We start from the raw sequence: 13,834 nt of genomic DNA, 5'->3' as shown, positions 1-13,834 counted from the left end.
GCTGCTACAACATAATACCAGAGACTGGGTGGCTTGCAAACAGATACTTCTTTCTCACAGTTCTGGAGGCTGGAAGTCCAAGATCAAGGCACCAGCAGATTCAGAGTCTAGTGAGGACCTGCTTCTTGATTCACAGACATAACTCTTCTCACTGTGTCCTCACATGGCAGAAGGGGGTTAGGGAGCTCTCTGGGGTCTCTTTTATAAGGGCACTAATCCCATTCATGAGGACTCCACCCTTATGACCTAATCACCTCCCAAAGACCGCACCTCCTAATACACTGGGGGTTAGGTTTCAGCATAGGAATTTTGGAGGGATGCAAATATTCAGTTCACAAGAATGATCATGCTATACTAGAAGACCCTCCACACCTGTTAATATCAACCCTAAATCCCTCGTACTTTCATTTACAATTCATTTCACTGCACCCACCCCTGCCGTGGAAACAGAGAACATCTATTCCCTCCACCCATGCAATATCCCTTTCAGACTGCAGGGCACTTACTGTCACATCCTTACTCTGCCTTCACTTTTCTAGAGAAAAGAACAAACCACGGCTTCACATCCCCACCGTGCACCACAAAGCCTGTGACGTGAGCACATCTCCAGCCAACTAGGACATAGTTCTGCACCTCGCCTCCTGGCAAATCTTAACAGTCAAGTCCCACAAAATGATTTTCTGCTGGGAAATTTTACATTTTAAAGCAATTCTTGAAACAACATTGATACAGACACACCGGTTGAGCAACGCCTGGTGACTAAGAATGAATAGTCATAGAACTCCCTGCCAGGCTTCAAAATATTTATTATTTTTTAGAAATTCAAATTATTTCACTGTACTTTATACTGGAATCCATCGTTTTCTGAGGTTTTCCATTTACACAATGAGAAACATCAAAGAGGTTAAGATGTGCAGCACCTAGGGAGTATAAAAATGTGATGTGACTAAATTAAATATATTTCACAGCAGGTGTCATAAAAGACAGGCAAATTAAAACAATGAGATTACATTTTCACAGAGTCAATTAGAAAATTTTTTGTTTCAAGTACTGGCCAGAGTTAGGTGACAGAGATACTTTACCATAGCTACTGGAAATGTCAGTGGTCCCATCTTTCTGGAAACCAATTAGCAGTAAAGGACTGTTTAAAAAAAATAACCACAGCTAATATAAAAGTAATCTAATAAATGCATATGTTATAGGATTTGTGAGATTCAGAGAAGTATAAAGAAACTAAAAATCACCTTTGATTATCACATCCCCATCCTCATCATCCACAAACAGCTGCTATTAATACTTTGATATATACCCTTCTGGTCTTTTTTTCTATATTTTATATACAAACACACATATAAAATATACATATTGATTATATAACTTCATACATAGCTTTTAATTTACTTAACATTGTATCATGTAATTAGTATGTAATTAGCATAACAACTTATTTGTAACCATTTTATCTGCTACATTTTCTATTCTATGGACACATCGTGCGTGATTTATTTGATAATTTAGATTTCTTCATATTTGTTGCTATTAAAAACAACACCTCCTGAAACAGTTTTACAAGAAAAAAAGAAAAACAGTTTGTAACCATGTGTGGTGATGAATGTTAACTGGACTTATTGTGGTGCTCATTTTGCAATATATACAAATACCAAATCATTACATTGTTCACCTGAAACTAACATAATGTTATGTCAATTATGTTTCAATTAAAAAAAAAAAAGAGTAAGTAAGGAGATAAAAAAAACGAGTACCAACTACCCAAGGCGAAAACCAACAGCAATTAACTAAAGTGCAATTTGACCTTAAAGCTTGGGTCTTCACCAAAGCCTGCCATTTTCAAAATCCCGTTGGTGGAAGCCATGCCCATCGGCTGGCACTAGAGCCACACCAATCATATCATTTTCTAGAGCTCACACCGTCTTCCCATAGTTCTGGCTCTGTTCACTCATCAACACTACACTTCCTCAGCCCCACGAATAGCTTTACAACAATTCACTTGGAAAATAAGGGGTTTTTTTTTCCTTCAGCCCTAAGACTATAGACATACAAAACAATATGGATTTCAAATGCCACTCACTCTTTCTGGCAAGAATTTCCTAATGTGGAAGAGACAAGATAAAGCAGGAGACATTCCGCCATTTGTGACAAAAGAATAGAAATCGGCAAAAAGCTCAATGTTTTGATTGTGAGAACTGCCGTCCAGAAGAGAATTCAGTTGTCAAAGCATCACTGGAGCCTGGCAGCCTTGAAGGACACGTTAAGAGGAGGGAAGCGGCCTCCTCCACTCCATGGCTCATCCTCTGCCACGCTGGATGATAACCTGCAGGGCAGGCACGTGGGTCACGGCCTCTCCTGGATCAATAGTTGTTGACTTTGACTCTAGATCACAGTCCTCTAGGGCATCTTCCCTGACAAAGCCCCCACCCTCAGACCTCTGAATGAGGTGCTCGTCTATATATTCTCACAGCTGCCGAACTGTCCCAATCATCAGTGCATCACTCTGGGATTTAACTGCAAGTCTCCTCCAACTAGATTCTGAGTTATTAATACATCAAAGCAAATAATGTGATCACAGGTATTATCTACAGAACATTTGGGCCCAGGTTTACAGGCTCAAAAAATGTTTGAAGCATGAACATATTCATAAACCAGTAAGTAAATCAATTCCAAGGAGCCTATGAATGGGTTTCTGAGGGTCTCTGTGCCCCTGAAATTGCACATAATATTGAGTGCATGCTCTTGAATATGCATTCCTCTGAGGAAGGGCCATAACTCTCATTAGCCTATAAAGTGATCATGACCCCTCCACACCAAAATCACTCCACATTATCTTAAATTCCTTGGGTGAGTAGGTAGGCCTAGCTTTGAGCGTGAGTTTTTATTTTGCTTGGGAAAAATAGGCACAGTTGGGGACCAATTTAAAATGACTAACCTCTTTCAAGTCAGTGAGATTTAAAAGAGGAAAGGATCCGGGGCTTCCCTGGTGGCGCAGTGGTTGAGAGTCCACCTGCTGATGCAGGGGACACGGGTTCGTGCCCCGGTCTGGGAAGATCCCACATGCCGCGGAGCGCCTGTGCCCGTGAGCCATGGCCGCTGAGCCTGCGCGTCCGGAGCCTGTGCTCTGCAACGGGAGAGGCCACGGCAGTGAGAAGCCCGCGTACCGCAAAAAAAAAAAAAAAAAAAAAAGAGGAAAGGATCCTTGTAACATACCAACTTCAGCAAAAAAGTACAAAGGGAAACAAACTACCATATTCCAATTAACATTTTTCCTCTTTGAATTGGTAACATGGTCACCTCCATGGAGAGAACAGGGCAACTGAGTATCTGCCATGCATTCATTAAGCAAATATTCTTTCTCTGAATGATGCATTGTATTATTTGGAATTATTTTTTTACTCTGCACGCAAGTACCTGTTTCTAATAAATGAATAGTTAGAAAGAAAACATATCCATTTCCATCTCATGGAAAGTTGTAAAATTTGAACAGAAAGGCAAAGCATTTGGAAAGAATTTGGGGTTGTGTTTCTTCCTTGGGAGATGTGAGGGGAAAACAGAAAAAGCGGATAAACAATGGACTAGTACCCAGAGCAATTTCAGCCATAAGCAAATGTTCAAAACACAGGGGAGTACAACAGACAAAAAAGGATAATTACCCAACTGAAAAATCAGAGAGAGGTCTGGCTATCTCTTTAGGGTACAAAAGTATTACCACAGTAACAGGTGCAAAAACATGAATATACTTTAATAAATAAGTATGACTAACTGAATGCAAGTGCGAAAACTTCCCTTCTCAAGATCATTGGCAATTATTCTAAACATCGTCTTCTGAGATGTGCTTCTTAGCCAAAAACATTTCCACTAGTAAATATGACGCCGGCTGACCTACTTATGTTTATATTTATATATGTGTGTGTGTTAATATATACATAGGTTTTCTGCTTTTCAAATATGGTCTACCCTTCAGGATGATGTAAAGTCCTTTGGGGATTTGAGGTGATGATGCAGGGATCATAAATTCCTCCCCCATGCCAGGCACATTTATACTGAATTACTCACACACTTAAAGAAAATGAAGATGTTGGTTTTCAGCCAAATCCAAGGCCCTGAAGTACCAGGATTTGGGGATTTTAAGAGGTAGCCCAATCCAATCTCGCCAACGTGAGTCTTACTCTCTATCCTGCTCCTGACAGATGGGCAGTCATTCTCGGCTCAGTCAGGTCCAACAGATACATTATTCTATGAAACATCACAGTCTTCTTTAGAGACCTAATTGTCAAAGCTTATTCTTCATAACAACCTCATAATTTCATCCTCTGGAATCAGTTCTTTCCCCAGAACAAAAAAATTAAAAAAAAATAAGACTTAACTTTCTTAATTTGTAAAGGGGTTGTAATACCCCTTGTAACAGCCCATGGGGTATTTGAGCACATCTCTCACGTCCTCTCTGAGATTTATCTTCTCCAGGCTGAACTTTCCTAAATATTTCTTCTGAGACTCTTATCATATGTTATTTAGATGCTATAAAACCCTGGAGGCTCTTCCTCTGGGCACACTGAAGTTTTTCAACATTCATCATCAAATATTACCCCCAAGAACTAAGTCAAGTCTACAGATAATGGTGTTAGTGTTGCTGGAGACAGCATCTGGTGTACCAGTTAGCCACCGCTCCTACACCTCTGCTAACAGAAGCAAATTTTGCTCCAGTGGCAATTATCCATTCTTGGAGAAGAATCTTCAGTATTAATCTCTATCAGTGATGTTCAAGGGGTGGCACATGACCCAGTTCTGGCCAATGAAATGTAAGAGGAAGTCTGCTCTGCTGAAAGGATAGAGGGCCTAGAAGAAAGCTTCTTTTCTTTTCTTCCTTTTAGGAATGCTGGTATGTGAAGATGTGATGGCTGGAACAGAAGCAGCCATCTTGTGACCAAGATGAACCAGCAGCTGAGGAAGGCAAAGTAGAAGAATGGAAAGGACCGGAGGAGCCCTTGATGGGTTATTGCGATACTAAACTAGACCTGGGCTCCTTGTTAAACAATAAAACTAAATGTCTTAAAAGTTTAAGCCACCTTTGGTCAAATATTCTGCGACTTGGAACAGAAGGCACTACTAACAACAGAAAAGGTATAATGGAGATATTACCTCTTTGGATTTGAACATTATATTTCTGGAGATGTGGCCTTTACTTTTTTAAGAGCCCTATCACTCCTTGGGATCTCCTGAGCATCTGGTCAATGCAAAACAAATGAGCAACTAAACAAAAACCCTGTAACTGAGGGTCACAATTTCAAATGCTTGCAGAGACCATGCAGTTAACATAAATATGTGAATCTGGCTAGATGTGAGATAACAGGGAGCAAGGAGGGCTGTAGGGAACTTGAAAATGCATACCTCTTCCAAAGACATTAAAATTCAAGCATTTAAAAATACTATGCTGGTGAAATAAAATACTAATGCATCTATGAGCCACATTCAGCAGGCAGTCCACTGGTTCATGACCCTTACAAAAATCAATCTCAAGTGAGTTGGAAAGTCACATCCCCCCCTTCCTGTAAGAATGTACATCCTTCTTAAACCCTTCAGTGCAGTCTGTAGTATGGGTTCATCATTTCATTCTGGAAGGACAGTTTTGAATTTTAATTCCATCATCCAACATCTTAATCATTTCAATTAAGGCAATCAGATTATTAACATCAAAATCTATTGCCCTCTTGAATCTAAGCCCCTTCCCTAAACCAACTGGATTTGCAATCATTACCTTGAAAGGATAACAAAATAAGAGCAAAAGAATAAGATCACAAGGATTCTTTAATCAAATATCTTTGGGGCTGCCAGGGTCCTCAGGCTATCTCAGAGCCACTTAATCCTTGGCAGAGAGAAAATGAGAAACTATATATGTCCACACCCTAAAGCCCTAAGCCCAGTGCAAACATGTGTTCCAACTGGTGTAGTTACTTACAGTAAAGGTCACTGAGACAGTCTCCTCTCACAGTCACTTTCACACTGGCCACACTTAGTCTTCCGTTTGCCAGGATAAAGCTCATAGCAAGTGTTAAGAACTCAAAAAAAGCTTCTGGTTGTCCCAGTTAAGAAAATATGAGGGCTTCCCTGGTGGCGCAGTGGTTGAGAGCTTGCCTGCTGATGCAGGGGACACGGGTTCGTGCCCCGGTCCGGGAAGATCCCGCATGCCGTGGAGCGGCTGGGCCCGTGAGCCATGGCCGCTGGGCCTGCGCGTCCGGAGCCTGTGCTCCGCAACAGAAGAGGCCACAACCGTGAGAGGCCCACGTACCACAAAAAAAAATAAAATAAAATAAAATATGAATCATTTCATGTTGGACTCTCCACTTCTAAGAGTTCTATGAGATTCATTCCCAGTTTCTTGCAGGGAATACCCTCACATCACTACATCACCCTTCAGGCTGTTATAATATTATTATAATATATATGATAATATGATAAATTATTGTCATTTTATTATAATAACCCTTCTGGTTATTAAAAAGTACATGTACTTTGGAGAAAAACAAAAACCACACAATAACAGTAGCATTCCTATAGTAAGTATTTATTATGAGCCAAGCACTAAGCTACGTACTTTATATCCAGTATCTCATTTAAATCTCACAACTCTAAGAAGCAGGTACTATTATTGTCCCCATTTTAAAGACACTGAGGCTCAGAGACATTAAGGAACTTCCCCGTGAGCATCTGGCACCTGAATTTAAACCCAGACATTCTAACTCAAGGTCCAACTTATAATATCAACCATGCTATAATGCCATTTTTTAAAAGATGAAAACAGCCATGAATCTACCCCTCAAAGATAACTATGGCTCACATTTTGGTATGTTTCTTCCCAGTCTTTTCTTGAAGGTGATAAAATTTTCAGAGCTAGAAAGAGGCTTAGAGATAATATCTCCCTAAACTCTCATTTCATAGAAGGAGAAGTTGAGGTAGAGAAAGCTGAAGAGCCTTTCTCAAGGTCACACTGCTGTTTGGAAATGGAATTTAGGTCGTCAGAGTTGTTGTCCAAGGTATTCTGGGGTCTTCTGACTTGAGTTGGTTGATAGTGGCTTCCTAGAGGACCGTGTTGAGAAGGGTTTAAGGCCTGTGGCCAAAAGGACAAAATGCTCCAGTAGGTCAGTGATGGTGGCCGTGAAAGTAGCAGCACGGCCGCGTGCACACCCCAAATTTGCCACCTCCCAAGGAGCAGTCCTGGGAGAGAAGGAGAATGATCGGGAAAGGCCCTCTTAACAAAGACCACCTACTTTCTTCACCAACATCAGGGGTCTCAAACCCCAGTGCCTTCAGGACCAAGTCCGTAACATAAATGAGTGAAGTGGGCAAGTTGGAGCCTGAAGAAAGGACGAGCACCAGCCCCATCTAAGGAGGGAGGGACGCTATTCATCTCCAGCAAACTATCACCGTGGGGAGAAGTAAGCCCAATGTTACCAGGCCTTCTGATTTTTCCAAAGACGCATGAAATTTGGATTTTTTAAAAAATGTGATATCACCTAACTTTAAAATGGTGGCAACTAATTCAAATTTAAATAATTAAGGGGGAGTGCAGAACAAACCAAACACACTAGTTAACAACATTATAACTGTTCCTTTTCATCATGGCCTTATCAGAAGCCACCAACACCCTATTACAAACCTGAGACCCTCTCTCTCTCATTTTCTCTCTCTTTCTCCCCCTCGCTCTACCTAGAGAAGCACTTTCCATCTGAGGCTACAAAAGAGAAGATGAACCCTCCAACCCCACCAGACCACATCGATCAAGGGTCCAAGTGATTGCCAGTGACCCCCGAAGGTAATCATGTGGGAAGGTAATCATGCCTCTCGGGGTGATGCCTGTTGCTCTCCAATGCCTTCTGTGAGAAGGAGTGGATGACTGCATCTGACATGCCTCCCCACTCTCCCAGGAACTACCTGATGCCTTTAGAGCAGGAGCTGAGTGGGCTCCACCAACATTCTGATGTGCAGGTCTCCCCTTTCCATGAGCTTTCTGTGTTTAATGGGAAGGCCCGTCACTCACATCCAAACTCAGAGCTGCCAGGTTACGAGAGCACCAACCACCTGCAGATGAGCTGTTACTCAGCAGTGCTACACAGGCCTTTCGCATGGAAGTCCCCAATTTCTGTTAATCCCCAGGATGGCTAGTGATTATCTGCCCACTAGAGACAAGAGGAGGCTTGGCACACACCTATGAAATCAGTCAGCATTTGGGAACAAACACTGCATGGAAAGCCCTGACCCACAGCATGGTTAAGTTCTTCCAGAAACTGCAGTAAGCTGGCATCGAAACCAATGACTTGATTCATTCAATCACCAAATATTTACCAAGAAACAAACGCAAAAAGCAAGATCAGTGCAAGGTGCCAAAAAGAACATACATGTGGACCATAAATCAACCTTACTAAAGGTAGAAAAAAACAGAAAAACAGTTCAAATAACTGTGGTATAAACAGAACATTCTGCAGCCATTTAAAATCATGTTTGAGAAGTTTATTTAATGATAAGGGAAAATTCCAAGAATAAATAATCAAGTTTGAAAAAAATAAAAGCAGGTTGTGAAATATAACTGGGTCAAAATCAGAGTGAACACATTCAGTAACCCCCCTCTTCCGCTCCTAAGGCATAGAATTTATAGATAAATCTTTAGATATTTCACAATTTATATAGTGCTGCTTGAAAATAAGGGAATCACAGATCAAAAATGGAGGGGACTCCCTAAAAATAAATGAATCAGAAGATGAGGCTCTACAATTTCAGGAGGAATCAAAGTCCGTGGGGGAATGGGTCTGATATGAGCCATGGGAGCAGAGGTCCCAACATCCACCCAGGGGAGAAGGGGCAGAACTGGACAGAGAACCATGCTGCTGGCTGTGAATGAGGAGGGAACATCTGCACCATCCACCACAAGTCACAGCCACAAGGATGCCCCTGTATGCAGGGGGCCAAAATGAAATCACCTACATGAGATGAGGACCGAAGCCTGCGTCACAGAGTATCTAGAGCAGAAAGAGAGCTCTGAGCTGAGCTGTTGACAGGAGCTCTGGTTTACAAGCACACACGCTTACAGATATAGGGCAGAAGAAGCCATTACACTGCCTTGAAAATAAGTTCACAAACAAAAATTAGAGAACATATGAGGATATCCAATGATCAGACTCTACAAAATGGAAGAATTCACACCGGAAGAAGCAAAGATGCTAGAGCAATCAGAGAAGGACTTCATAATAAGTGTTTTTTAAATCCTCAAAGGCACAGAGAAGGGATTTACAACTACAAAGTGAAAAGAGTTTTTCATAAAACAAAACAAAACAAAACAAAAGCAGGAAGGTATGAAAAGGGACCATTATGTATCTTAGAAATAAAGCGAACCATTGTTGAAATTTAAAACTCCACAGATAGGCAAAATAATAAACCAGACACAAATGAAAAGAGCTGGCTAACTGGAATATAGAATTGAGGAAACATAGCACAAACAGCACAGAGATACAGAGAACTTAAAAAAAATGTTTAAGATACATGGAGAATTGACTGAGAAACTACAAAGAGAGAATGTTAGAGAGGAAACATCCAACAGATAATGGCTGAGATTCTTCCAGAATTCAAGAAAAATCTGGATCTTCTAAGAAAGCCCAAAGGATTCAATGTACAATAAACAAAACAATATGTACATACAATACAATCGTGAATTTAAAACTAAATACATAGAGCTTAAAAGGAAATAGACCCGAGTGTCCCCAGTGGTTACCCATGGTGATAAGATTTAAAGGGAGATTTTTATTTTCTTCTTTAAGCTTTAATATACTTTCTAAGTGCTCTATAATGAAAAGACATTATTTTTATAAACTGTCTGTGTTGGAGGAATATCATTATTTCAAATATACATATTCACTTTTTTAAAAAATCTGTCCTCAAGGAACTTACACTCCAGTAGAGGAGATGAGGTATGTATAGAAATAATATATAAAGCAAAACCCACACAGTAACTGACATGGATGGATGTAGCTAAAATGTAAGCCTTACCTTTTCCCCCATGAAGCAGTTAGGAATAAGGGGGGAAGGGGAGGAGGAGGTGAGGACACTGAGCAGAAATGTATAGGTCTAGTATCTACGCTTGATTTACTAGGGGCTGTTACTACAATCAGAGTGTATTTCATGTGAACGGAATCAAAATGGCCAAACCAAGATAAGATTAGAACTTTATCTACATTAAGCATTATTCTCACCTCTAAATTAATTATATTTCAAGACCACCCAGTGATAAAAGCAAAAATTAACATCTCCATTGTAAATTAAACCATAAAAATCTGCCACTTAGCACATTTTCAATTATTACAAAGCTTTGTTCTTTTTTTCAAGGGTCAAGAAGACTGAGGAAAAGGTAAAAATTGGGGGGAGAGGCTCAATTTAACTGATAATCAAATTAACTGTCATTCTAATCCACAAGGACACTATCATGTTACCAATTTAGAGGTGCAAACAACACAGGTATGTTCTGGGCTTTATCGAATCAGCATCATCTTAAGAGGGGACAGAGAGGTCTTATCGGTTTAGGGAGATTCAGATTCTGTGGCCATAACACCATTGGCACACCCAACCAAACAAGATGGGAGTTTTAGGCAATGCCCACGATGCTCCTTCAGAGCCAAACAAACTGCACTCAGCATTCAGCTCTGCAAGAAACAGGTGGCAAAGGCACAAGCCAACTCAATGTGTTACTAATGGAAGGAAGGGCTGTTCATATCTCAGACAATCTCTTTCCTTTTTTAACACAACCAGGTTTCTCAAAATACCACTCTTTAATCCAACTCCTCTCAACATCACCTGTACATCCCACACATGGGACCCAACATACACCCAATGTTATCCCACTGACATCTTTGATTCCCTGCCATCAGGACCAACTTGGAAAGCCCCAACAATAATGAGGAATATCCAGTTCCTTTCACCATTTCTGAGCCAATGGACCCTTTCATTCCTCTCCTCTCCATCCCTCTCTAATCTTGACCTCTCTGAAAATGTCCTTTCTCATCTTCCTCTTGCACTTTCCTGATTCCCTTTTTCTTCTTTACTCTTAAGTGGGGTCACACTCTTGTCCAATCCCCATAAGGCAGTTTCATTCTACGGGAGGGGAAGATGCTTCCACCCATACCCCCTGGACTTCTCAAAACTCCCTTCCTAGTACCCCCTTCAAGGGAGAAGCAGCTGCTGGTCTAGTAAGTCAGAGACTGACACGGACAGGGTCACTGCATATGAAGGGGATGCTCAACTATAAGTCCACTTCTTTTCCTGCTTCTTTGCCTACAGTTGGATGGCTAAGTCAGGTAAGAGCCTGAGCTCCACACCTGCCAGCCTAGCCTAAGCCTCAAGTCACTTCTCCAATTCATTTTTTACCATATTTCTCCAATGATTATGCTGGGCCCTAGTCTATTCAGAAATTTCACTTTCAAATTTGGATACTGCTTTTTGGAGGCTGTTGCTCCTTCCGTCAAAACTTCAGAAGGGAGACGGAATTGGTGGTAATATTTAAATCCCAAAATCACACTCCAAAACGCTGCTGGACAATGCTATTCTTCTCCTTCTTCAGGCCTTCATCAGAAGCCAGAGGACCAGAAAACCAGAGATCTAGTTCCATCACACACCAGGTGGTCTTAGCTAAGCCTTTAATTGCTCTATGCCTCAGTCTCTTCATCTGAAAGTTACAGGATGCTCTAATGGCCTTGCCGATTCTGAAATGGTCATATATCTATCAGTGGCAGGACATGGCTGTTCCCTACTTTTTTCATCCCAGAATGGAGCCCCCAAAACTGTGAGAGATGGCTGGGAAAATACTCAACCACACACAGGAATTCTACTAGGCTGCAAACCATTTAAAATGAATGTTTAATAAGATACCACATCAGTTGTGTACTTCGGCTGAATGTGCTGCAGCCCAGGAGACCTGAAAGAATTAATACGGTTCCCAAAGGAGCTGGTGGGAATTGCTAAGGCAGAAGCAGAATCTAATTTGATGAATGCAAAAGTGCTTTGAGAGTGTCAGAAGAAAAGTGCTATGACAAATGTCTGCTTGCTCCATTAGGATGCCTCCTGCTATCTAAGGAACATGCTACAAGAAGGTCTCAGGTCTGGAGACCACGGCACTTAAGTACACTCACCCTTCTCTTCCTGATCCCCCCCATTTCTTTCCCAGGGCTTAGATAGAGGCACGGGGCACCCACAACACCAACCCTTCCCTTTTTTCTCATTCTTCACCTTGCTTCGCCTTTCCCACCTGCACTTCTGCACAATTCTCAAACTGGGCCCTCAAAACATCTCAGTCAAATCTTCAAACCTCTCTCCCTTCTTCTCCACAGAAACACTCCCAGCTGGTCCACAGAAAGACCTTCCCTCTCACTCTAAGCCAAGAGATCTGGACATACCTTCCTTCATTCTGACACCCTCCGACTACCTTATCAAAACCCATCCTTGGGAGCCAACCCCTCCATCTGAGGGCCTTGGAGCCCCTGTCAGTCCCTCGCAAGGAACATGTAGGAAAACACCAGACCCTCCATGCTCTGGGTCTGCAGTCATTTCTCCCCACTCACAGCCACTCCCCTGGAGAGACACGGTCCTGTGTGCCTCTAGCCCAGGGCTTCTCAAACTTTCCACCCTATTTCCCCTAATTGTAGAGATCTATGGAAACATGACATTTCTCTGCCTTTTCCTGCTTTACCTAAAAACTTTGCATTTTATTCTACAACATTCCCACATTTGATCCTTTAAAAATAGTTTTAGTTGCTTACCACCATAGGGAGAAAAAAACAGACATTTTCCACAACACAATCAGGTAAAATTGATATTATAGGAATATAAGCCTTATTGTTTCACATGCTCCCGAGCTCATCTCTGTGCACTATTTGGAAATCTCCAAGCTTCCCACCACCCCATCATACTTTTGCATTTCCTGAGTTCTTCCTGGCACACCCACGGTGTCTCTGAGTACCCAACTTTCAGAAGCAAAGCAAAAAGCATTTCCATTCAATTCCAGCTTGAAGAGGCAGGACCTGGTTCTCACCAGGGTCATTGGTCACAACCCCCTTTCAGATTAAGACAGAGGTCAGGGGCTCCCAAAGACCTGCGGTGGCCACCATATGACTGGCACATGCTCCAGTCCTGGCAGCCCATCACCTCCCAGCCTTACCTTGTCAGCCATGATCATAGATGCACCCCCGTGGATGCCCAGGATGGGGATGAAAGTCTGTGAAGAGATAAAATCCAGCATCTGGGCCACGGCCTCCTGGTCGGTATCGTCCCCAAACACCAGGCCGTGGATGCGTGCCCCTGACATGAGGTCACACACGTGCGTGATGAGGCTCTTCGGGTCTGTGCGGTTCATCAGCAGCGCTACCACGTTCAGGTCCAGGGGCAGCCCTGCTGCCTGCTCGGGGCCCCAGAGGTTTCGCAGTTCACGCTCCGTTACGTCGTGGCTGTGACCCAGCAGCACTGCGATGTTCAGCGCCGGGGGACCCTTCTCCGCCGCCGCGCCCTGCGCTGGACCGCGCCAGACCAGAAGGGCCGGCAGCACCAGCAGGGTCCAATAACCCAGTCTGCCCATAGTCGCCACTTACGGTCCCTGCAAGGTGGAGAGAAAGAGGGCCACGGTGTGCGAGGGTTCTAGACGGAAGGATTTACCGACCCAGCCCCTTGATCCAGGAGCCAGGTTTAGAGAGCAGCCCAGCAAGAGCTGTTGGAGTCACTGAATCCATTCCCCATCCTCGAAGCCATCCACGTCCCTTGACCCATCTCCAACTCTATCCACAGCTCCAATCCG

The 13,834-nt window shown here is 42.6% G+C and overlaps 1 protein-coding gene across 1 annotated transcript in view; it reads right to left on the bottom strand.

Moving 5' to 3' along the window:
* Positions 1-13,618, bottom strand: part of GRIN2A (glutamate ionotropic receptor NMDA type subunit 2A) — a gene marked incomplete at both ends in the record, with an annotated part of 369,440 nt that extends 355,822 nt beyond the window's left edge. Inside the window, one exon of the mRNA XM_081255266.1 lies at positions 13,205-13,618. Coding sequence (XP_081111392.1) covers positions 13,205-13,618 — 414 coding nt within the window. The remainder of the gene's footprint in view (positions 1-13,204) is intronic.
* Positions 13,619-13,834: the final 216 nt, after the last annotated feature.

Source organism: Mesoplodon bidens (assembly GCF_964165515.1).
Source record: "Mesoplodon bidens genome assembly, chromosome: 15".
NCBI classification, from domain to species: Eukaryota; Metazoa; Chordata; class Mammalia; order Artiodactyla; family Ziphiidae; genus Mesoplodon; species Mesoplodon bidens.
Note: the sequence above shows the minus strand (reverse complement) of the source record. Positions and strands in the feature narration are given on the sequence as shown.